Source organism: Hemiscyllium ocellatum, chromosome 5 (genome assembly GCF_020745735.1).
Source record: "Hemiscyllium ocellatum isolate sHemOce1 chromosome 5, sHemOce1.pat.X.cur, whole genome shotgun sequence".
NCBI classification, from domain to species: Eukaryota; Metazoa; Chordata; class Chondrichthyes; order Orectolobiformes; family Hemiscylliidae; genus Hemiscyllium; species Hemiscyllium ocellatum.
The window spans coordinates 55,381,310-55,408,044 of NC_083405.1; the positions used below are offsets into that span (position 1 = coordinate 55,381,310).

At 37.8% G+C, this 26,735-nt stretch overlaps 1 protein-coding gene across 1 annotated transcript; it reads right to left on the minus strand.

The window, feature by feature from the left end:
* Positions 1–1,166: 1,166 nt before the first annotated feature.
* sem1 (SEM1 26S proteasome subunit) lies at positions 1,167–26,735 on the minus strand. Its single transcript, XM_060825450.1, has 3 exons — positions 26,618–26,735; positions 17,523–17,616; positions 1,167–1,643 (listed from the first exon to the last, which is right to left on the minus strand). The coding sequence occupies exons 1-3, from the start codon at positions 26,691–26,693 to the stop codon at positions 1,601–1,603; spliced, it is 213 nt and encodes a 70-aa protein (XP_060681433.1). The 5' UTR covers positions 26,694–26,735; the 3' UTR covers positions 1,167–1,600.

Consider the following 26,735-nt stretch of genomic DNA (forward strand, 5'->3'; position numbering starts at 1 on the left):
TGGAGAGTTCTTTTTCAGACTGGAGGCCTGTGACCAGTGGGAGTGCTACAAGGATCAGTGCTGGGTCCTCTACTTTTTGTCATTTACATAAATGATTTGGATGCGAGAAGAGGTACAGTTAGCAAGTTTGCAGATGACACCAAAATTGGAGGTGTAGTGAAGAGCAAAGAGGGTCACCTCAGATTACAACAGGATCTTGACCAGATGGGCCAGTGGGCTGAGAAGTGGCAGATGGAGTTTAATTCAGATAAATGCGAGGTGCTGCATTTTGCAAAAGCAAATCTTAGCAGGACTTATACAATTAATGGTAAGGTCCTAGGGAGTGTTGCTGAACAAAGAGACCTTGGAGTGCAAGTTCATAGTTCCTTGAAAGTGGAGTCACAGGTAGATAGGATAGTGAAGACGATGTTTGGTATGCTTTCCTTTATTGGTCAGAATATTGAGTACAGGAGTTGGAGGTCATGTTGCAGCTGTACAGGACATTGGTTAGGCTGCTGTTGGAATATTGTGTGCAATTCTGGTCTCCTTCCTATTGGAAAGATGTTATGAAACTTGAAAGGGTTCAGAAAAGATTTACAAGGATGCTGCCAGGGTTGGAGGATTTGAGCTACAGGGAGTGGCTGAACAGGCTGGGGCTGTTTTCCTTGGAGTGTCAGAGGCTGAGGGGTGACCTTATAGAGGTTTACAAAATCATGAGGGTCATGGATAGGATAAAATAGGCAAAGTCTTTTCTGTGGGGTCAGGGAGTCCAGACTAGAGGGCATAGGTTTAGGGTGAGAGGGAAAAGATATAAAAGAGACCTAAGGGACAATGTTTTCACGCAGAGGGTGGTACGTGTATGGAATGAACTGCCAGAGGATGTGGTGGAGGCTGATACAATTGCAACATTTAAGGGGCATTTGGATGGGTATATAAACAGGAAAGGTTTGGAAGGATATGGGCCGGGTAATGGCAGGTGGGACTAGATTGGGTTGGGATATCTGGTTGGCATGGACGGGTTGGACCAAAGGAACTGTTTCCATGCTGTACATCTCTATGACTAAAATTACACAGGTACAACATGTGATCAAAGGAAGTTCATGCTCAATTGGAGGAGGCAGGTCTTAAACTTCGAATAGTTTAGATCAATACCATATTTGAAAATTAAAGTAACACGAACTTCTGAATTTATTTTGTAATGCCATTTTATTTTGTGAAATGTAGACATACATGAATCTCAAAAACAAAGATTTGATTTATGATTTGATCTTTTGTACCTGCTGAAAAATTATAGCTTTGATGAAATCTGTAAAGCAGATTTTGTGGATTCTCGGGGTTTTGTACATGCTTACACTCGGCATAGTGTTCTGCCACGAATGGCACCATTATAGAGGGAAGAAAAGCTTTGCAGACGACATTACGTTTCAAAACAATTTATGAAAATAAAAAGGAAAATTCACAAGAAAATTGTGTCCTCCTTTGTAAATGTTGAACAACATTTCAGTTTCTATTACATCTCACTTCCAGTGTTGCATTTGCCACAGACCATTTTTTTTAAACGTGTGCAGAATTCTTTATTCTATATTTTCCAGACAGACATTCTTATCCTGCAGAACTTCACCTATGAGGTTTCCATCTTGTATCCAAATTTTTCTAATTCAGCTCTGGAAAACACAATTGAAATATTTCATCACCATCTTGTGAAGAGAACACATATTCGAGTAAATTCAGATTGTAAATTCACACAGTTGTCTAATTCTACCCCTTTCCTCCAAAAGGAAGACAAGCATAACTCCTGATTCAGAACAATTGTCTTTTCATGACTAATCCATAACAGACAGATTAAAGCAAAATGCTTTAAGAATTTTATATTCAGATTTTCAGGGGCTCCATTGATTTAGTTGAGTTTGAGGTGAGGGAAGAGCTTTTGTACTGATAGAGGATTAATTAAGCTATATCAATGATAATTACTGAAAATTGTTGAAGTTACTTTGATATGTACTGTAAATAGCAGCTGTAATTTTCCGTTAGGAAGTTAACAGGTCTCGGTCATCTCATCTAATCATGTATAAATTGATGGAAGTTTGTGATTTATTTTTTTCAAAAAAAACTTTGAATTTTAAAATATGGGTGATTTTACTTTGTGAAGGAGTTTATAAATTAATTAGGTCAGTCCTTCCAGCACCTTGAAATCAGAATTGGCTCTTGGAGTGTTAATGGAAGTTTGTTTATATTGTAGGGCTTAACAACAGCTGAGAATAAAAAAAATTACTTCATTTTGTGTTTTGAATGATCAAGAATTGATTTTAGCTTAAGAAAAGACAAAATGGTGAAGTCTAAAGGAGACCAGACTTAAATCAGATGCAGGTATAGCTTCTCAAAGGGGAAAAAGAGATTGTCTTCATTACCTGTGAAAGAGTTTAGTTTGTGGAACTTCCAGATTAGGAATGTTTGGTTAGAGACCTGCATTGATCAGTTAATGCTGAGAAAGATTACAAACTCAGTTGTGAGAGTGACTAAGCATAAAGGCCTCCCAGCTCCTGGGACTGGAACTAAGAAGAGGAGTTAAGTCAAACATACCAATTTGACAGAATTTCTCTGGATTTTGATCAACTGCAAAGTGATGGCTTTGGGGGTAGATGGGACTTTGTGGAAAGAGTTCAAAACACATAGCAAAACAGTGTTATATATTCAGATAGCTTGGTTTGTTTTATTTTATGTTTATTTCTCTTGCTATAAACATTTGTTTTAGTGTTAAAACCAAATCAACAGTTTAGCATACTCACGTTTCAGTGAAAGACCACCACTGTATTAAAGGAAACCAAATTTATCAAGCCAGATTTGATTCTGGCATCTGACTGGTTTGGTTGTAATATCAGCCAGGATCATAACACTAGTATTTCTTATTTCCAATTTAGCCACTTTATAGAGTGCAAGAATAGTAAGAAGCTTTCCCAACAAATTATTTTTTTGGCCAATCTATTATCTTGCAAAGAAGCTGAACAACTCTGGGGATAAATAAAATATGCTACAAACCCAGATAAACAATATTAGACAAACTTAAGGTTGCTGACAAAGCCCACAATGGGACAATGCTTTGAAAATTGATAAAATAAGTTTGGACAAGAATGGAGGAGAACTAGCAAAATTTAAAAAAAAATCTATACCACCTTAAATGTCTGAACACAAAACTGAGGCTCTAGTGTCAATGGATGCAAGATATCTGCTTGAAAATAACTGGATAATGAGCAAAGTAATTGCACAAAATATACAAAGTTAAATGATCAATAGCCATCACCAATGCATGAAACCTAACAAACAGACTATGGATCATTCCTTGATTGAATAGTTTTTGTAAATTGATATTAGTATACCATATCAATGTATAATATGCACATTTCCGGAGGTTGTTTATGACAGGCAATTGGCACCATCTATGTGATAGTCCAGTTCCATTTGAGATGGCAGTGATCAACCAGCAGCAGCTGAGAACAGATTGAGATGAAGGCATAATTAAATCTATCATGATCTAACATTATTGATTGAAGTGCTACAAAATATATTTGTTGCAAAATTAATGCTGGTAGAACTAAGGGGCAGTTAAGACATGAAACAGACTCTAAAATAGAGCATAGTGTTGAAAAATCATTTCCTAAACTGAAGGGATGCACAGTGACACTTTTCTGATTTTGGAATTATTGCCGTGGTTATTTTTGATATGTTTTAATGAGCTTGAATGTAGTATAGGGATATCTTTTCAAAGTATGCATATGACACAAATTTTTTAAATGTGGAAAATAAAAGCATGAAGAGGGTCAATAGGCTCCAGGACAAGGATTTCAGACATATTGGATGAAATTTGATAAAATGCATGGGAAGAGATGAAGAGGTAAAAAACCCTTGGGCAAGGGTTCAAGGAGAGTTAAAATGTGGATTACATACTTTATAAACATCTACCAACATTCAGTGCTGAAGGAAGTATAGTACTAAATAAAATCACTGCCATTCCTCTTATCAATTACCAATCAAATTGTGCTCTCAACCCATCTATTGTCCTACAAATTGATACCATTTGTCCATCAAAAATTTAATTCAGTCGTGAACAAATTCAAAGACGCAGTGTATTCATTGATATCTGAGGAAAGCCAATTCCACATTCTAATGACTGTCTGAGAAGTAAACATCCTCTGGTTTCCACCTTATGATGTCCCCTCAGGTTCTAAAGTTTCACTTAGATTATCACTCAATCTTAAAACTCCAATGGGCGTATACCTAAGCTTTCAATATAGCCCTCACCCCATTAATGAATCAATTGAACATTTTCTGAATTGTTCTTACACACTATATTTGTCATCAATAAGATTCAGCATACCACACCACATTTTTCTACACTATACGTTCACTGCCAAAATGAAGTACATGTGAACTCAATTCCTAAATGCTCAATTTGGTTCAACACAACACAAGATCACCAACACAATACAACAGACATGGAGAAGATATTTCCATTAGTAGGAGAGACTGGGACTTGGGGGCAGAGCCTCAGTGAAGAGATGACCCCTTAAAACTGAAATGAGGAGGAATTTCTTCAATCAGAGAGCGGTGAATCTGAGGAACACATTGCTGCAGAGAGATTGAGGCTACGTCATTGAATATCATTTAATGCACTGCCAGAGGGTGTGATGGAGGCTGGCAACATTTGAGAGGCATTTGGATGGGTATATGAATAGGAAGGGTTTGGAGGGGTATGGGCAGGTGGGACTAGATTGGGTTGGAATATCTGGTCGGCATGGACGGGTTGGACTGAAGTGTTTGTTTCCATGCTGTACATCTCTATGACTATGACTCTAAAATAGATTCTTGATTGGTAAAGGGATCAAGGGATACAGGGAAAAGGCAGGAGAATGAGGTTAAGAGACATAACAGTCATGATGAATGGTACAGCAGACTCAATAGATCGAATGGCTTAATTCTGCGGCTCTAACTTACGGAGATGGTTCGAGATCCACAAATTCAGGTTAACGTTCCTCCCATTATAACCTCAACACAAACTGTTTATTCAGCACATTAATTACAGAAGAACCTCAATTATCTGGCATTCAATTTTCCAAATATCAGATTATCCATGAAAGATCGCAAGGTTCTGATGCTTTGCTAAACTATGTTATCTGGCATTCAATTACCCAGAATTCAATTACCTTAATGAAATACTCCCTGCCCGTGTCACTCGGATTATAGAGATTTGAAGGCGGCCGGTGGCACAGTGGTTAGCACTGCTGCCTCACAGCGCCAGAGACCCGGGTTCAATTCTTGCCTTAGGCGACTGACTGTGTGGAGTTTGCACATTCTCCCCATGTCTGTGTGGGTTTCCTCCGGGTGCTCCGGTTTACTCCCACAGTCCAAAAATGTGCAAGTTAGGTGAACTGGCCATGCTGAATTGCCCGTAGTGTTAGATGAAGGGGTAAAATGTAGGGGAATGGGTTTGGGTGGGTTGCACTTCGGCAGGTCGGTGTGGACTTGTTGGGCCGATGGGCCTGTTTCACCACTGCAAGTAATCTAATCTAATCCTCTGTATACCGGGCAAATTTGAGACATTGTGGTAACAGTTGAAAGGTGTGGCACTGGAAAAGCACAACAGGTCAGGCAGGATCAAAGAAGTGGATGAATCGACATTTGGACATAAGCCCTTAATCAGAAATGAGTAACACATTGTGGTCACTTGAGGTATCATGAAAAGTTTTGTTAATTGTGAACTGATTATACATAAAGCACCTGGATTTTTTTAAAAAAATAAGTTTAGTTGGGTAACATTAAAGATTGGAAAGAACTGCTGGAAAAAAGTCATGGAAGCAAACTCATTAGGAAGCTTCAAAAAGATTTGAATAATTATGTGAACGAAATAAACACTGCAGGGCAATGACACAAGTACAGGGGATGGGACAGATGAGATAGATAGGCTTGACAGGTACACAGGCCTCAGTCTGTACTTGGTGATGGTTTATGGTCCAAAATTGTAATATTTTCTTTTAATTCTATAAAAGTTTAAGTTCTCTGTTTTAAGAACAGGCAATATTTAGGGTGTAGGTTTGCTCGCTGAGTTGTAGGTTTGCTATCCAGACGTTTTATTACCTGGCTAGGTAACATCAGTGGCGACCTCCAAGTGAAGCGAAGCTGTTGTCTCCTGCTTTCTATTTATAGGTTTGTCCTGGATGGGGTTCCTGGGGTTTGTGGTGATGTCATTTCCTGTTCGTTTTCTGAGGGGTTGATAGATGGTATCTAGATCTGTGTGTTTGCTTATGGCATTGTGGTTGATGTGCCAGGCCTCTAGGAATTGTCTGGCATGTCTTTTCTTAGCCTGTCCCAGGATAGATGTGCTGTCCCAGTCGAAATGGTGTTTTTTTTACTCCGTGTGTAGAGCTACGAGGGAGAGAAGGTCATGTCTTTTTGTGGCTAGCTGGTGTTCATGTATCCTGGTCGCTAACTTTCTTCCTGTTTGTCCTACGTAGTGTTTGTGGCAGTCCTTGCATGGAATTTTGTAGACGACGTTGGTTTTGTCCATGGGTTGCACTGGATCTTTTAAGTTTGTTTGTTTTTGTTCGAGTGCTACTAGGATTCAGAGGGGTCTTAGTAGTCTGGCTGTCATTTCTGAAACTTCTTTGATGTATGGTAGGGTGGTTAGGGTTTCTGGCTGTGTTTGGTCTGCTTGCTGTGGTTTGTTCTTGAGGAATCTGCGGACTGTATTTTTTGAGTATCCGTTCTTCTTGAATACCTTGTATAGGTGGTTCTCCTCTGTTTTCTGAAGTTCGTCTGTGCTGCAGTGTGAGGTGGCTTGTTGGAATAGTGCTCTGATACAGGTTCATTTGTGTGTGTTGGGATAGTTGCTGGTGTAGTTAAGTGCTTGTCGGTTTTCTGTATATGCAGGTTTGTAGATCTCAGTTGTCCGTTCTTTTGACTGTGACGTCCAGGAATGCGAGTTTGTTGTCGATTTCTTTCTCCTTGCTGAACTTTGTGCCTGTGAGGGTGTTGTTGACGTTAAATGTCTTTTCTATCTTGTTTCGTTTTGTGATGACAAAGGTGTCATCTACGTAGTGGACCCAGATTTTTGGTTCGATGGTTGGTAGGGCTGTTTGTTCTAGTCTTTGCATTACCGCTTCTGCTATGAATCCTGATAGCAGAGATCCCATGGGTGTGCAGTTGGTTTTTTTGTAGATTATGTTGTTGAAGGTGAAGTGGGTGGTGAGGCACAGGTCCACTAGCTTCATGATGTTTTCGTTGGTATGTGATTGATGATGGTTGGGGTCTGTGTGATGGTCTCTTCTAAAAGTGTGGTAAGTGTTTCCTTTGCCAGGTCGATGTTGATGGAGGTGAACAGTGCTGTTACGTCGAATGAGATCATTGTTTCGTCTTCCTCTATTTTGGTGTTTTTGATGATTTTTAGGAATTTCTGGGTGGAGTGGATGGAGTGCTATGACTCTTCTACTAGGTATTTCAGTCTTGCGTGTAGTTCTTTGGCCAGTAAGTTGGGACAGGCTAAGCAAAGACATGCCAGAGAATTCCTAGAGACCTGGCACTCCAACCACAACACCATAAACACATAGATCTAGGATACCATCAACCCCTCAGAAAACGAACAGGAAATGACATCACCACAAACCCCAGGAACCTCATCCAGGACAAACATAAATAGAAAGCAGGAGGCAACAGCTTCACTTCACTTGGAGGTTGCCACTGATGATGTTACCTAGCCAGGTAATGAAACATCTGGATATCAAACTTACAGCTCAGCGAACAAACCTACACCCTAAACCTCAACCTGAGATACAAACCTTCACAAACCTTGCACAGGCAATTTTTGTTTTTTAAAACAGATGTTTAAAGCAGGATATTGGATGGCACTTTGATGGTTTGTTGCCATTTTTGACAAACATGCATAACATTACAAGCTTAATGGTTTTCCTTTATACATTGTTTAAATGAAAAAATTTAAAAGGAAAGACTTATGATATTAACTTCCTAAATTTTAAAGAGTCAGTGAGTGGAACACATGTTGCTTAATGCACCATAAACAGGTCTAATTTAGCTCAATATAGAGTGATCCATATATCACGTTGCTGGTCAGGTACATACAATTATGTTGTGGTATTGTGTAGGGAATAAGAACCAATTCATTATTGAAGCTTACAGCACAGAAGGTGGCCAATTATACCTGTGTTACGTTACTGAATGATGCTTAATCTGACATTCCAGCTTTCTTTCCTGTAACCCATTCATCAACTACTTGCCTAACCCTCTTTTGTACTCATGGAATCAGATTTTAGAACTTTTAGAAACAATTGAAAAAAAGTCATGTTTACCAGATTCAAATAATTGGTAAAAGAACTATGAACTCTCATTACTGACCAAATGATTGACAGGAATTATTCTTCAGTATCAACTCAATCAAACCTTAATTTGAAATTCTATTAGGCTAACTCTTAATGGTCTCTGCTGTAGAGAGAACAGTCCAAACTTTTCCCGTCTCTCATCCCTGGCAACACTCTGGCAAACCTGCTCTGGATCTCTTCCACATGGCATCCAGAATTGTCCAAAGTTCTAACGGAGGTATTCTTGACTTTGGTTTATTAGTAAAATAGAATCAAAAGTAACCCACAAGTATTTTAACCATCTTATCCATTTGTCTGGTCACTTTCAATGAAATGTGTCATGGACATCAAAATCTTCACTCTATTACAATTTTCAAAGTTATCTAATATGTCATCTGTCAATGAGTCCTCCCTCAGCATATCTCTTCAGAATTGCTTTATTGCATTCTCTGTGCTTAGGTCACACTTAAGCCTATAACTTATTCTCATCTTAGTTTATCACTTATACTCAACAAAAAGAGAGACCACATGGTCACCCAGGCTGCTCTATCATTCAATATGATCATGGTTGATCCTCAGCTGCAGCTCTACACTCTTGTCCGCTTGCTTTGTCAGATTCCTCGAAACACCAGACATTTGCCCATCTCAGCCTTAAACACATTTAATGATGGAGCATGCTTTAAGCGAAAAAATTTCACCTCATCGCAGTCCTAATGATCCTTTTATCCTTTGATTGTGTCCCCATGCTTTCCCAAGCCAGAACCTTTCAGTATTGACAATGTCAAGTCTCTTCATGATCGTGTACTTTTGTTCTGAATTAGAGAAAATTGACCACTTAACTCAGTCTCTCGCTTGTAAGAAATTCTTCTCTCTCAGGGACCAACATAGTAAAACTTTGTTTCCATTGCAAGCATCTCTTCTTTTAAATACGCAGACCAAAATGCAAACAGGATTTCAAGGGTCATCTCCCCAAATTCATATACAATTGTACCAAAAATTTACTCCTCCACTGATTCCTGTAAAAGGTCAACATACATTTGGTTTCCTAATGACAGTACTTGTACCTAAATGTTAATATTTCATATTCCTTGTAGGAACATAACAGGACTCTGAACAGCATTTTTTAAAAAAAATCTGTTTTTCTAGTTTTCCAAGTAAAGTAAATAAACTTGCACTTGCCTGCTTGAAATTCCATCTGCCACCTTATTGCCAATTCACTCAACCTATTTCTCTTTGCACACATGCCCTCGTGTAAAATATCTTTTCTCAGCAAACCTATATACGTTGTGTCTTCGAGCAAGTCATTAATAGGATGCAAATAGCTGAGGTCTCACTACTGTTCTTTTTGACACGACTAGTCACAGCCTGCCGACTTGAAAATGCCCAATTTATTCTGACTAACTGTTTCCTGCATGCTAACCAATCCTTTAGCAATGCTAATACAGTAGTCTAAATTCCAAGAGCCCTTATCAACATTGCATGGTATCATATTGAATACCTTTGGGAGATATACATTTACTGGTTCCCTTTTATCTATCCTCGCTACATCAAAAAATGAACACAACTGCCTTTTGACAAAAGTTGGTTTTATCTGTTAATGATTTCAGTGCATTGTTAAGACTTCCTTAATAGTAGACTCTAGCAACCTTATGGCAGGCAAATTGTAATTCTGTTTTCATCCATTTTTTTTTGAATAGTAATATCACCAGTTGCTAACTTTCAATCTGCTGGGCCTAATCCAGAATCTTGCATCTAATATCTTTGCTATTTCTTTTAGTACCCTAGGACACAGGCTGTCAAATCCTATGCATCTGTTTGATTTTAGCCCCTCCAGATTCTCTATAACCCGTACTGAGGAAGGATCACTGGACAGTAATTTCTCTCCACAGACGCTGCCAGATCTGTTGGGCTTTTCCAGAAATTTCTATTTTTGTTGACGTTTTCCAACATCGACAGTTCTCTCTTTCATATCTTCTCAGCAAATAAGTTTCTTCAAAAAAAATCCTTATTCTTTTTTAGCAGCTGGTTGCTTTCAATTTCTTGCTTACGATTTTTCCACTGTAAAGATTGGAGAATTATAATATCCATGTCCATTTTCTCATTGCCCAAAATAACTTCTCCCATCTCGAAGGAAGCAACTCTATTTTGTGGACTTGCATTGTTTTTTAAAAAAATTTTTAAAAATTTATCAGGAACTCTTTCCTATCCTCCAAAACATTTTCAATTCTCAGATTTGCTTACTACAATTTGTTGCAACATTGTCTTTTTTTAAATTTATGATCCCTACCATACAAAGTAAGCTGTGGGATGGTTCTTTTCCACCAAGTTTTGTTTTTCAATGATGTGTATTTTTGTTTAAAGTTTTAAATTGCTTCTTTTAAAAAATTCCAACTACTTATTAAGAGCTATACTGTTTACCCAATCAATTATAGCCAACTTTCCTCTCAACTATGTAACTTATTTAAAGTTCAACATTCTTATTCATGATAGGATAGCTTGCTTTCAAATGCAACATTGAATTGATTTGTATTATGATCACTAATGCCCAATGGATCTTTCATTATGAGATGGCTAATTAAACCTACTTCATTATACAACAGTAGATCTGAAATTGTTTTATTCTTAGTTGGTTTGCAACTATTTGATCCAAAAAACACTACTATAAAAACTCATCATCTATACCACTCGTCAAATTGACAGCTGAAGCTGTCACAGTCAAAACTCAGCTGAGGTGCATGAAAAGCAGTTACGACACAGCACGTGCGCACAAGATATTCTACATCTCTGCTATTAAAGGTAAATTAGCTAGTGTTAGCATTGTACACATGAAAAATTTGTCCCACAAACTTGTTCCTTGAAGGGTTTACTCAAGCCATTACTTCACAATCCAAACAAAAAAGCGTATTAAAACTGGAATGTTATTTTCCTAACAGAGGAATGGCCAAACCAATTAAGATTCTGAAAAGATGTAACTATTTAATAAACATGTCCAAGTTGTCATGGCTATTAGAAAATCAGAAATTAACCCTTCTGCTTAAGCTGTGGTAACATTAAATTGGTCAGGTGTCATGATTAACATTTGATGAATGAAACTGGAAAGGGAATCTTATTAATACTATTGCAGCTAATTTGATGACAGTTTCCACCTTTTAAGAAACAAAGTTGCAGAAAAAATAATAAATGTGGTAACCCATGCTTCTGTTTAGAAATTGAGATCCAAAATATATAAATAAGTGAATCGGTAGTTTGCGGTTTTCAATTAACTTTTAATTTTTACAATTCAGGGTATGTTTTGTATGTAATTTAAGATTAAAAACAGTTTAAACATCTAAACTAATATATACCAGCGAAAAGAGAGATAATAGCAAGCACCAAGTCATTAATCAGCAATTACTGTTTATAGTCAAAAAGTGTGGTGCTGAAAAAGCACAGGTCAAGCAGCATTGGAGAATGCTCTTGATGAAGGACGTATGCCCGAAATGTCGACTCTAGCATTTGCAGACCTCACTTTCTCCCAATTACTGTTTATAAACACATCAAACAATATATCTGTAAGATAGCACCTCAAAATGCAACACCACGACCACCTCAGTATTCCAATTAATTCCCTTTACATCTGGCCTTTGACACAAAGGTAAATGAATTTTAGTGGGTTTCATTCTTTTTAAGAAGTAGGATATCCTGACACCGAAATAGTTTAGAGATGACAATACATTTTACAAAATCTTAAAATAAAACATTCTTCACAAATTCACAGTCCTTTTCTCACGAACACCTGATCACAAAATAAAATGAACTACTTTTAAACTGAACCTAAAATTGCCAGTAAGTACACTCCTTCACCATTGGTTACTTGAGGTAAAAAAATCTCTATCTTACTTTCTGACTCTAAATTGGAACCTGAACACCACTGACATTCTGAAGAACTTTTTAAATGCTGAACATACGAAATTTTGAAAAGGCTAATATTCACCACGATAGTTCCCTAAATATTTCAGCAGCCAAATATATCTTATAAATTCTTGGTTTTAAAATGCCACTAATGTCCAGTGGATTATTCCAAGTTCTTAATACATTTGAAATTTACTTGTCATAATTCCCTTTCAAACTTGCTATTTTAGAGCGTGCTTTGAAAATTAACTTCAATGAAATTCCCATTTAATCATTCACAACTGTGAAGCCTTAAAGCTCCTCACAGATTAATAGTTGAGATCAGTCTTGCCGCTCTTTTCTGCATCATTTTTGCAACATATCTGTGGTATACCTCTAACTTAAATTACAAAAGGTTAACACTAAACTCAAGTGGGCTCTGATCAACGTATTGCAAAGGATGAAATATAAATATATTCAACAATTCTGGCTATCGCAGGTCATTTCATAAGTATATTTGTGAATAGAACTAAACTGGCACTATATTTCTTACATCCAGAAAGTATTCATGATTTGTCAGTGCTAAAATTTAAATTTTCCATTTGGTTGGCCAATTTCAAAACTGCTGTGACTCCCCTACAAATCTATGGTCATATGCTTGTTATTGCTGTCAGTTTTTTTTCAGAATCTAATACCCATTGTTAGATACAAAGATCTGACAATTACCAATAGCCAAAACCTCAAGACTGAAAGTACATCTCAACTGAGCTTTAGTCCCATTTTCTATCCTAGGATTTTTATGGTTTGTGGCATAATGAGAAGTCTTTCATGTAGAATGTTACAAAAATGTTTCTGGAAAGGACAAAGAGCTCCATTATCAGCTTTTTTTTGGAAAAAGAAAACACTATCTGAATTAGTATTTTAATTAATAGTTTCTAGTTTGAGAAAGTAAATAGCTACCTGATTTTAAGCAATAATGGACATTGGTGAATTATTATTTCCACAAGATGATGCAAATTATCTACTAATTTACTGCCATCACTTACATCTCCAATAGCTGTCTAGTTCAATTAAATCCATTGTATAAGTAATGGTAATCAGTGAATGGAGTATGTGCATTTCCGAAGACTCCCTCTTATATTCAACAGCATATGCCAAATATTGGACACAAAATGCCACTAGCTTTCAACCCCATTCTGTGATTTATTCCCCCCCAAATGTTTTAAACACATTCTAAATGTAAGTTTAGAAGTAAAAATAACAAATGTGATGAATCTATACAAAGAATAATTCTCAAATAAATTACAAAGTTACAGCACAAGGATAATACATTGACATATTAAAGATGTGAACCAAACAGAAAACAGTTATTAGTTGACAATAAAATGCAACACTACAAGCCAACATTGCAATGACTTTAGTTACAGTAATAGTACATTCAGAATGAGAACACCCAAATAGTTAAAATGCCCAATTTTGCTGTACTGTTACAAGCTCCATTTCTACTTTGATACACTTTTCCATGTCTATTTGACCATCCACCAAGAAAATCCCATGTTTGTGATAAAATGAAGATTGTCTCTAGATTTAATATTGTACTGTGTCCCATAATTCAGTCACTGTACATAAAGATTTATTGACTGAAATCATTCCAACTGAAACTGATAAATTATTAGATTTTAATCATTATCAGTCTGACATCCATAGTAAGTGGTCTACTGTGATCAACACATATAAATATTGTGGAATTTGTTTCAAAGTTGCTTGGCAGATTTTCTTTGAACTAGAGTTCTGTAAAATGCATAGTTAAGCTAATATGCCTTATTCTTCACTGTTGATTAAACTTACTCAAAGTCTGGTGGAGTGTTATCCTGCTGTTTTCCAATGAAGATGGCAAGGAAGATCACATGAAGGTACAGGATAAATTAATAACAAATTCTGAAGTTCGTATTCACTGAAACTATGAATTTATCTATACAACTGAAATAGTGTCTCTTGACCATGTGTGTATGGGTTTCCTCCAGGTGCTCTGGTTTCTTCCCACAGTCTAAAAAGTATGCAGGTTAAGTGGATTAACCATGCTAAAAACAATTACCCAACAGGGTCCAGCAATGTGCAGTGTAGTTGGGTTAACCACAATAAACTCCACATGGGGTTACAGGGATGGGATGCTCTTTGCAAGGTCTGTGCAGACTCAATGGACTGAATAGCCTCTTTCTGCACTGTGGGAATTCTGTGGTCACAGGGGCCGAGGACATATCAAAACATAGCCTGAACATTGAAAACTAAAAAAAGATAACCTACAGTAAATAAATCATAAAATGCAATCTCCTGAAAATAAAAATGGAACAGAGAAGCTTTTCTTTCCACTTCTAGGTCCTTAAAGTTGACTAAATTATAGGCTGGTTGTTGCTTTGAAAAATAACCAGTCATTTTTTTTTTAAAAAAAATGATGCATTGAGACCACGGAAATAAGTAATTTTCCTTTACAACTTACACCAACTGAGCAATAAGCAATCATGATAAAAATATAAAGCTTTTGCCATACTTTAAAAATATAGAAATAGTTTAAGCATTAACTTTGGAGCATTCAGAAACTACAATTTGAAGATTTAAATACATTGTTTCACAATTACTTTTAGATGTTGCACCACATTCAACATTCCTTAATTAAAAACTGATGGGGAAGTAAATTGGGAGATTTAAAACTTATGAATTTTTATAAGAAAATACTCATCTCCCAGACATGAGTCTTAAAAGATAACTTTAATATATTTTACTGTCTCAATTTTTATTTAATATGCTAAACATCATTGGTGAAAAACAATCCAATTTCTGTGCTACACAGTAAAAGGTAAGCACAGGTCCAGAAAGAGAGAGATTTTCCAACCTAGGGAGGTTAGAAAATTGCATGTAGTTTCTTGCATAGCAAAGAAAATGGATACCACAAAGAATCAGTGCACTGAAGTTGTCATAATGAAAAAGATGTTAATGCAATGCTCAAATTAAATTTCATATAGGTATTGGAACATTCAACTTATTCCCACAAATGTATACAAGACGTATGACAAAATAGCTAAATGTTATTAGGTTTGCTGTATTTTTTCCATGTTATAACTAGAGGGCATAGGTTTAAGGAGAGAGTGGAAAAACGTTTAAAGGGACCTAAAAATCAACTTTTTCACACGGTGCTTGTATAGAATGAGCTGCCAGTAGAAGTGGAGGAGGCCGGTACAATAACATTTACAACGCATCTAGATGGTATATGAATAGAAAGGGTTTAGAGGGATACGAGACAAATGCTGGCAAATGGGACTAGGTTAGGTTAGGATGTCTGGTCAGCATGGATGAATTGGACTAAAGGGTCTGTTTCTGTGCTGTACATCTCTATGACTCTATGATATCTTATGGAAAAATTATCAAAATAAAGGCAAGAATCAACTTCACACAACCAGCTAACTTTACAGTTCATCTGAGTGTATTTCTATTTGACACTTAGAGAGCTTGAAGTTTTTTGATTCAATTAGGGGAGAAGTTAATACCTTAAATTATTAAGGTATTAATAAATTATTGAGAAGGGGGAATCCAATGAATGTATGAAATATTTGAATCTTAACAGCCCACAGTATCATTTTAGGGCTTATGTTTTTTAAAAACTGTCAAAATTATTAGATAGAAGGGAAGGTTAAATAATTAATTTCACTCGAGAAATTTTAAATATTGCTAGACCAACTAGCTCATTGAACAAATTGAGTCTTATGTTAAGAGGATTCCTATAGAGTTTCAGGATACAAGACTGCTTTGATACACTTTACCCATTCTATTTTTAACAGAAAGTTTAAAGCCGCTGCGTACTGAAGAGGAGCTTGACAAGACTTGGCAATCTTAAATAACAGATCTCTGAGCACCAGCAAAGAACTTTTAATAAATGTTTAGAATATTCTAAATTTTTAATTTTAGTTTTCAAGTGTCTGGAATGCAATATTCCAGACAACTTAATAAAACTAATGCTTTCTAACTGCAATTAAAAGGTCTACGAGACAAAAAAAATTGCAGAGCAAAGTTGGAAATGTGATAAATAACTAGCCAATACAAATTGAACCATATAGCATTCATTAAAAAGCAACACTGCTATATGAAACAACATTTTCACTAAAATTTTCCTTCCCTTTCAGATTAAAACAGGCAAAGAATTCTCTAACTCAACAGGAGATATTTCATCACATCAGACTCAAAGTGATTAGTCTCCAGGCATTGTGGATGAAGCTCAGGAAATAGCCACTCAGGTTTATTATTGACAGCAGATTCCAATCCAAGGTTACTTGCTTTAAAATTCAAGTCTGACTGTGCCCCATAAAAAGAATAGGAGTATAAATTTAACTGTATATTGCTTAGCAAGTAACTGCCAATGGTGAATCAGCTGCCTGCATTGCAATATCTCATTTTCCTTTTCTTTGACTGCAATGGAAGAGTAAATCAGCGGTTTACTCACTGTCAATAGCACCCTGCACAAAGGACGCCATTCAGCACATTCCTCATGATGTCAAGCTAACCAACCAATAATTTTCTGGGTTAACATTTCTGTAAGTTACTTCTACTTAAAAATAAAATCCCTCCTTTGAAATTTCACTCCAAAAGACGGAGGATTTTGCTGAATAGAAGCAAATAATTAATTCAGCAAGTATCCATTAATTTCATTTCCCTAAATACTTTACTTTTCAAATCTTACCTACCTATTGCTTTGAATTTACTCAAAGCTTTTCATGTTCTTAGTAATCCTACTGTGATCTTAACCCTACAGTACATAGGCTGCAGAGGTTCAAGGCAGTTACTCACCACCACTTTCTCAACAGTAACTAGGGATGGGCAATAAATTCCCATGCCCCACGACTGGATATATAAAAAAAACTTGTTTTGTTGTCTTGTCCAGTTTTGCAACACCTAAATCAAACACCATATTAATCACTATCTGTACATAACTTTTCACTTGAGACAAGTTTTTTGAATTCATATCATGACCACTAGTTTCAGGATGCTCCCCTATTGAACCTGTATTAATCAAGACAAAGTGAATTTCAGCTCATGGTGAAAGTGAATACTGCTGATGCTGGAGATTAGAGTCAAGAGTGTGGTGCTGGATAAGCACAGCAGGTCAGACAGCATCTGAGGAGCAGAAAAAAAAATTGACATTTCGGGCAAAAACCCTTCAGGAATAATTTCAGCTTATACTACAGCACATTTGGGTCTTTCGCCGATAGTTACCATGATATACCTGTGCACTACTGCTAAGAAAATAAATCGTAATCTAACCTTAACTGGTTAGAAAAATCATCCTCTACATTGTCATCATCCCAGTTATCTTCCCAGACATGGGCATCTTCATCTTCATCTAAACCAGTCCAGCCTGTACAGAAAAAAAACAAAAAGTTGTTGTTAATTTAAATGGATGTTTGATACTTTTAAAAAGCACAAATTAAAATTCAAACTTTTATCTCTAAGAATAAAAAGCTAAATTCAAAACACAAAGGCTACTATCAAGGAACTTTAGCTAGTTGTAGATACTTAAAAGAAGTTGCGCAAGATTGTTAGTTTTTCCACAACTTATCATCTCCATATTTGATCTCACTGGTATAAACCATATTATAAATTGGTTTAGGCTACAGAGAACAAATGGTAGGTATAACTTCTGTTGCTACAAGATGAAAATCTTTACTTCTGTTTACATACATAAAGTACACACAGCATATCAAAAATATTTTGACAATTTAAACAGATCTCTTTCTTCCGGAGCCTTCATTTATGACAGTTTGCATTTCAAAAGGCTGAGAAACATATTTTGCCAGATGGTTAATGAGACAGGGATAATAGAAGGGTTGATGAGCATCCAATCTCACATAAATCTTTCAATTACAAGCATCTGGCCAAACTAAAAACACCCTCCGGTTCCCACATTTCAATCCATGAACCTCTTGATCTTACTATCAAACTGCTTCCTCATATCTTGCTGTTTTTACCTCTGTCTTTAAAACACTCAAGTAACCATCTCTATGACCAAGTTAATGCTGTCATATTTTGTTTATTGATGCTCCAGTGAAGCACCTTGGAATGTATGTTCTGGTTATTGGGGGCATTATATAAACCTGTATTAAGGATTGGGTAACAAACAAATGATGAAAGATCTGATCCTTTGTGTGGTACCATAAAGGTCAGTGCTTTTAGAGGTGGGGGACCAAATGCAGTCAATCCAAGTTTCCTGACAATACAAAGTTAGGTGAAAGATGGCCGGCTAATAGGATGCAAACAGACTACAAAAGAATGTAGATAAGTTCAATGACTGGGAAATGTGGAGTTATCCAATTACATAAATGGTGAAAGATTGGGAAATGTTTGTGCCCAGGTGACAATAGGTACCTTTGCGCCCAAACTGTAAACATAAAAGACCATCAACCAATTAAGAATACAGTATGTTCATCATTACTACAGGGACATTGGTCTGCAAGAGTTAAAAAAATTATATTAAGATTGTGACATTGTTCAAAACCCAGGAACTGCTTATATAAATGAAGTTTAATTTTGCTGAAAATGTTTGATGGGCATTTAATTTTGTCATGTAATGTTCTAGAATTTCTTCAGATTGTGAGGTCAGTTTTAATTCATAGGAACAATGATGTTAATCAATAACAAGTTTTTGGTAATGGACCTTATACAATATGGGCTGAATCTCTATATTACATTGCTCACCCAGCTTTAGCTTGTAAATTTTCTAAAGCTGAAAATTCATGCAGTTCATTGAATCAGCTTTACTTGTAGTTTAAAGATGTGTTTGCATTGGTTGCAGTTCTGATAATCATCTTGCATTGATGTACCCTGAAAATTACCTTACCTAATTTAGTATAATGCTTTCTTTCGAAATAAAAACTGAGGCAATTTAAAAAATCTTCCACCTAAATGTGGTAAGTAAAATTAGTTTGTTTAAAAAAAAGGCTTATTCTGACTTAGCAGAAAGTGATTAGAATGAGTTGTTTAAATTAATGAATAGGCTAAACTTTCATAGTTGACAGTCATCCGGGGAAAGAATTGGTCTAGTACTCAGCTAGGTATTCAAGGAAACCATTTGATCTCAAATCCAAAAATGGGTTTGTTGGTATTCTCTAACAACATTAACATGCTATAACTACAGCCTACTGCTTCATGATCAGCTTTTTACAATTCATATACAGAAGTAATTTGTATCCGGAGGAAATGTTTCTCATGTTAATGTGGCTCATTAAATTGGCCAAATTTGAATTAATCTGCATTCCATCTGAAAAAGAACAAGTCGTTGAATTTTATGACAATATTTTGCCAAATTGGTTACAAAACTTAAGTTTTCTTATTAAACACTGAATTTAATCCTTGATCTTATTTTGCACTGTGCCTCATGGGCCTATGAGGATTTCTGTTTAAAACTGATGACTATGATGCACAGTATCCACTTTCTTTCCTGTCTGCCATTGTTAGTAATGCATGGACTGCTGGCATTGTAGCTTGAGATGTCTTATTCCTAACTTTTATTTCTTAATATTTTGAATTAAACTCTAATGCATTTATTATTTCTAACAAATTAATTGAGTTGTTCCGGAGTAAAAACTTTTCCTTTAACTAATTATTCAATCTCTCCTCAGGGTCCTGACTCTCACTGGAGCCTGGGCATGGGTCATATACAGTGATTTTAATTGTCTAAAATACATGCGTGCATCCTTTTATAAAAGAGAGTTTCCACAATCCATATTGGCAAATTATTTAATTGTGGAAGACAGCACATCAAAAACAATTATCTTTCTGATATTCATATAAAATGTTCTACTATTGGGTTGAAATGGTAAGTTATCTAGCTTTTTCCTTTGGCTTTGATTTGGCAGTCCTGATTTGTATTAGCACATGCTGTATATCTTGAGAACTGCACTGGTATATTGTAATTTGCTGTAGTATATGAGGATGTCTTTGTTCCTGTGGATCAGTAACCACTACCTGACTAGCCTCTAGGATCAGTGCTAGCTGCTGGCCATTTTCTTTTTATTAATTAGGTACACCCATAGTTTTAAGGACAGGGTCACAGCTGACAGCAACTGTTGCAGGAAAAATAAACTGGTTTTCTTCAGGTTCATAGCGGATTTGACTGTAGAGAACAGAGAGTTTCCTTCCAACCTGGGGAAGAGCTGAACATTTCCTCCCCACTTCCACAATAATGCAAAGTTGAACTACAATAAGTTGGCAATTAAGTGGCAATAATTACTGAAATGTTACCATACCTTTGCATCAATTATGATTTGCTGGGCCACCTTCATTCAGAGGCACATAAATGACATCTAGATTCTCAGCAAAGCTAATGTGCAAGTTAGAAATCTTTAGGAAAAGAAAATCATATTTGACCAATCTACTGGAGCTCTTTAATGAAATAATACAAGCTGTAGGTAAAGGTGAACAGATAAAAATACTCTATATGGGTCTGGGTGGGTTGCAAAGGTTATTGCAGAAAATCAAATATCAATGTAGGGGGTAGCATATCAATATGCACAGATGACCTGGTTAAAAGGAAGCAAGTGACCATAAATAGGTCTTTATCAGGTTGACAGGGGCATAACAAATAGCTTGTCACAAGGATCAGTATTAGAATCTCAACTGGTTACAATTTACATAAATTACAAGGAAGGAAGGAATAGGATTTTTTTTCACTAATGACACAAAGATAGGAATGGAAGTTGTGTAAAGGACATAACCTACCTTTGTAGTTTTAGTCTAAGTGAGTGGGCAAAAAACGGGAGTACAGTGTAGGAAAACGTGAAACTATTTTGACAGGAATGGAAAAAAGCATGCTATCCCAATGTTGAGAGTTTGCAGCGTGCTGAGATACATGAATCACAAAAGATTAGGTTACAGGTATAGCAAATAATTAGGAAAACTAATAGAATGTTAAGATTTATTGTGAGGGAATTGAATACAATAGTTTTAAGGATTCAGCTTCAGTTATACAGGATACTAGTGAGACCACATACGGGGTAACTTATTTAATAAGAGAGGTAAATACTTTGGAAGCAGTCCAGAGAAGTTTTACCAGACCTACACCTGTAATGAATGAGCAGATTAACTTGAGGTAAGGTGGACAGGCAAGATATGCATAAGCTGGAGTTTAGAAAGAGAGAGGCAATTTTATGAAATAAAAGATCTCTAATGTGTTTGACATGATGGATGTGCAGAGGATGGGAAAATCTGTACTGTTTAAAAATCAGGTATAATCCGTTTAAAAGAGATGAAGTTAAGTGTTTTTGAACATTGTGTGTCTTTGAAACCCTTCCTGAAAAATTGGGGTAGCAGAGTTTTTAAATGTTTTTAGGCAGAGATAGATAAAGCCTTGGTAAATCAGTGATAGCTAGGGGTGTGGATTTGAGGTTATAGTCAGACTCGTCATGATCTCATTGAAACGAAAACACAGGCAAGCGGCCAAATGGCCTCCTCTTTTAAATTTGCACGTGGTGGATGACATTGATTTCAATTTCAGGATGAAATCTGAACTAACAATGAGATTGAAACAGATACAAAAATTTACAGCTAACAAAATATGAAGATTTGAAAATGTGTTGCTGGAAAAGCGCAGCAGGTCAGGCAGCATCCAAGGAGCAGGAGAGTCTACGTTTCGGGCATGAGCCCTTCTTCAGGAATCTTTAGATTACTTAGTCTGGAAACAGGCCCTTCAGTCGACACCGACTGGCCAAAGTGCAACCCACCCAGACCCATATGAAGATTTCCCAACATTTGGACAATCATGATTCACAATTACCATCCTATGCTGTAAAGTCAAGCAGGCCGACAGTATGGACAATTACTCAGGTATGTCCGACACATAAGAAGGGTAAATCCAATCCAGCCAATTACCACCTCAGTCTATAACATGATGGTTGTTTTCTTCTACACTCCGCATTATAGAAAAATTATGCTTTAGAAACAGCGCTTAAAGCATTGGCAATGTAATCACATTTCAGACAACACATGTTTTAAGAACTGGTGCTTTAGAAACAGTGTCTCCAATTTGTCAATCACATTACTGCAAATTCGTGTTCATGAAATGCATCTTATAGCAGAATGACCTGTATTCTCAATCATCAGTAAAATGATGGAAGATGGTGTCAACAGTGCTATCAAGCAGCACCTACTCAGCAACATTCAGTTTGGGTTCTGCCAGAACCATTCAGCTCCTGACCTCATTACAGCCTTGGTTCAAACACAGACAGAAGCATTGAATTCTGAGGTTTGGTGAGAGTGACTGCCCTTGACATTAAGGCTGCATTCAACAGTGTAGTATTAAGGAGTCCTAGCAAAACTGGTGTTAATGGGTATCATGGAGCAAACTTGTCACTGATTGGATTTATATCTGGCACACGTGAAGATGGTTATGGTTTGTGGAACTCAGTTCCAGGACGTTTCTGCAGGAGCTGCTCAGGCAAACCTGCAATTGGTGGTACAGCAAACTTCGTTTTAACCAGCACCTTATGAACTAGCACTCTCAATAAACTGGCAAAAATTATATACCTGAAACACCAGAAGTTTACTGCATTACTGTGATTTCGAGTAGAGTGTTGAGGGTCCAAATAATAAGCTGGTAAGTTTTATTTAGGGCAAAGTTGTATTATTAAAGAGTTTTATGTTGTAAAACAAGTATAACAGTGATGAGTACACTCCCTGCATTACCTGTCTATTACTTAGTTGTGTTTTTACATTGATTGTGTGGACCTCTTGATCAACTGGAATGTTTAATCAACCAGCACACTTCTGCTCCTGAAGGTGCTGGTTAATAAAAGGTTTGCTGTAATTAATGGTACCTGATGCCCTTGATCTTCTAATCTAGGCTAGATGTCACAGGTTGAAAGATGTTGCCAGAGAAACTTGGGAAGCTGCTGTTGTGCACATTGTAGATATCACACTGCACCCCCTGTGTATCAGTGGTGTAGGAGATGAATCCTTAGGGTGGTAGATGGGACGTCAGTCAAATGAGCCTCTTTATGTCAATTTCTGAAGTGTGTTGGATCTGTACTTGTCCAAGCAATGAAACAGTCTGCAACCGCACTCCTGACTATTGCCATGTAGATTGGGGACAGGCTTTGGGAAATCAGGAAATTAGTTACTTACCACAGAATTTCTGGCCTCTGACCTACTCCTATAGCTACAATATTTGTGTCCCATTAAGTTTTTGATCAATGATAATATAAGATATTGACCTATGAAGATTTAGTGATGATAATACTGTTGATTGTGAAATGAAAGGTAGATAGCATCTTGTTGGAAATGGTCAATGCTTGGTCATTCTGCAAACAAAGTTACCTACTGGGCTGTATGCAATGTCATCCAGTTCTTGCTGCATGCATAATCTGGGTTGTAAGTGGTACAGACTGTGCAAACAAACATCTTTGCTTCTGATTTTAGGTGGTCAGGAGACCCTTGGTGATGCAACTGGCAATTATCATTACTGGAATGCAGCTGAGAAACTGCTGCCAAAGTACCCATAGGTTAAGAAACTTGGTCTCCAATATACATATTCACATTTGCGCTTGGCATGATTTGAGTCAGGCAAAAGTGAGGACTGCAGATGCTGGAAACCAGATAAAAGTAAATTAGTGCAGATGCTGGAATCTGAAACCAAAAGAGAAAATGCTGGAAAATCTCAGGAGGTCTGGCAGCATCTGAGAGAGAAAAGAACCTGATGTTTTGAGTCTAACTGACTCTTTGTCAAAGCGAATAACAGGGGAGGAGTTAGACTTGAGATGTCAGCTCTTTTCTCTCCTTACAGATGCTATTAGTCCTGCTGAGATTTTCCAGCATTTTCTCTTTTGGTGCTGGAAACCAGAGTTTAGATCAGAGTGGTGCTGGAAAAGCACAGCAGCTCAGGCAGCATCTGAGGAACAGGAAAATCGACGTTTCAAACAAAAGCCCAAGAGCAACACCACCTCACCCCAAACCTCCCCAACTGCTGCTGACTTCAATTTTACTACGATTTCTTGATAGCACATGTAATCAACTGCTGTCTTGATGTAAGTCACAGCCCCCTCACACTGCTGACACTCAGTTCAACTTTTTAATCCAAATTGGATCTGCTGCCTCGACTAATTACCATATCCATTTCTCCTTTGAAGTGCCTGGGAGTTTGTAGTGTTATATGTGCTCTATAAATCAAAGTTGTTGTTTGAAAAGGAATGCTCTGATTTCATCACTGGGAGGCATACATCTATCTAAATACAACAAGTTCACACATGATGTGGAGGATTAGATTAGACTTACAGTGTGGAAACAGGCCCTTCGGCCCAACAAGTCCACACCGACCCGCCGAAGCGCAACCCACCCATACCCCTACATTTACCCCTTACCTAACACTACGGGCAATTTAGCTTGGCCAATTCACCTGACCCGCACATCTTTGGACTGTGGGAGGAAACCGGAGCACCCGGAGGAAACCCACGCAGACACGGGGAGAACGTGCAAACTCCACACAGTCAGTCGCCTGAGTCGGGAATTGAACCCGGGTCTACAGGCGCTGTGAGGCAGCAGTGCTAACCACTGTGCCACCGTGCCGCCGGTGTTGGACTGAGGCAAACAAAATTAAAAATCAGAGTGGTGCTGGAAAAGCACAGCAGGTCAGGCAGCATCCGAGGAGCAGGAAAATCTACATTTCGGGCAAAAGCCCTTCATCAGGAGTACAGGCAGGAAGCTTCCAGGGTGGCCAGATAAATGGCATTTATCTCTCCACCCTGCAAGCTTCCTGCCTCTATTCCTGATGAAGAGCTTTTGCCTAAAATGTGTTTTTTCCTGTTCCTCGGATGCTGCCTGACCTGCTGTGCTTTTCCAGCACCATTCTGATCTAATCTCTGGTTTCCAGCATTTGTAATCCTCTCTTTTGCAAAATTAAAAATCACACCAGGAAGAAGGAGCAGCACTCCGAAAGCCAGCGCTTCCAAATTAACCTGCTGGACTATAACCTGGTGTTGTGTGATTTTTAACTAAGCTCACATTTGACAGTAATGGATCCCACGATCAAATAGTTTACCAGTAGACATTACAAATTCAGTGGTTAATTCGGTTCAGCACTGGAGGATAACAACAGATAAGTTTACTCAATACACAATGTGGAATGGGGGTGGGTCGGTGTGGGCTTGTTGGGCCAAAGGGCCTGTTTCGACACTAAGTAATCTAAGAACCTTAAGAATGAACAACACATTTCAGACAAAACAAAAGGGTTAGTATTGTCCCATTAATTCAAATTCAAACTACTGTCAGCATAATCACCAATCATCAAATGCTTTAAGGCAAATCTTGCCTGTAGTAATTTTATTACAAGCATCTCGAATCAATGGAAGCTCCGGATGAGAATGCTGATGACTAAAAACTAAACTATTGGTCACCGACTGCCTACCCTGCCTGATTACTGGCAAAATCTGTTGAATTAAAGGTTATCTCCACAGAACGTGTACATTAAGCCAATCACAGAAATTGAAGCACCATTGCCAGCAGCCTGTATGGCATGGAAGAAATAGGGTGGTTTGAGTACTTCAACCTAATGCTGTTCTTCTAGCCCTGTGTCATCACACTCCAAAGAGCCGCCAACCCCATTCTCCATTACCCAGTCTGCTCTGGCTATGCTAATAATTTGTGGTTAACTTCAGACTAAAATCATGACTTATCATCAGACCTGCATGTCACCTGGGATGGGTCACCAAATGAACATGAGATCCTCCAAGAAACCTGATGAAGGAGCAGCAATCCAAAAGCTAGTGCCTCCAACTAAAGTCTTCAACCAGACTTTAAACCTATTGGACTATAACTTGGTGTTGTGTGATTTTTTTTAACCCCAAGAAACAGTTATCCTGAACATAGGGGAGACTATTCTAACTGTACAGGATAGCCCACCGTCAAGAATGCCAAACAGCCCAACTCGTGCTCTCTGCTCCAAACTTAGGATTGGTCAAAGGTCACAGGAGGACCAGTGGAAACTTTACAAAACACCTCAAAGCAAGTTCACGTGGAAGGAGGTTGCCTTAGATTTCAGTAACTGGGCAGAGTGGGCACTGGGAGAGTGAGGCCGCCCTGGAGGGCGAGGGAATCGGAGTCACCCCCTCATCCCCCACGGGGAGAGGGCCCAACATGGTTTGAATAAAATGCTGTGCGCCCTGTAGCCCGTTCCCTTCTCTCCTCCATCCCCATCCCCATCCCCATCCCCATCCCCATCCTCCTCCTCCTCCATCCCCATCCTCCATCACCGCGCTCTCTCTGAGGCTCCTCCATGTGAAAACTCACACTCGGCCGCAAGCCCAGGGGACAGACAGAGACATCAGGCGGAAAAGGTCCGCCCAGTGCGGCGGCATGGCCCGAACGACGCTCACCTTCAGCGGGGAACTCCTCGAACTCATCGTCCTCCTCCAACAAGCCGAGGTCGACCGGCGCCTTCTTCTCCGACATGATTCAGCAAGATGGCGCAGGCCCGCGCTGGGCCGTGGTGAC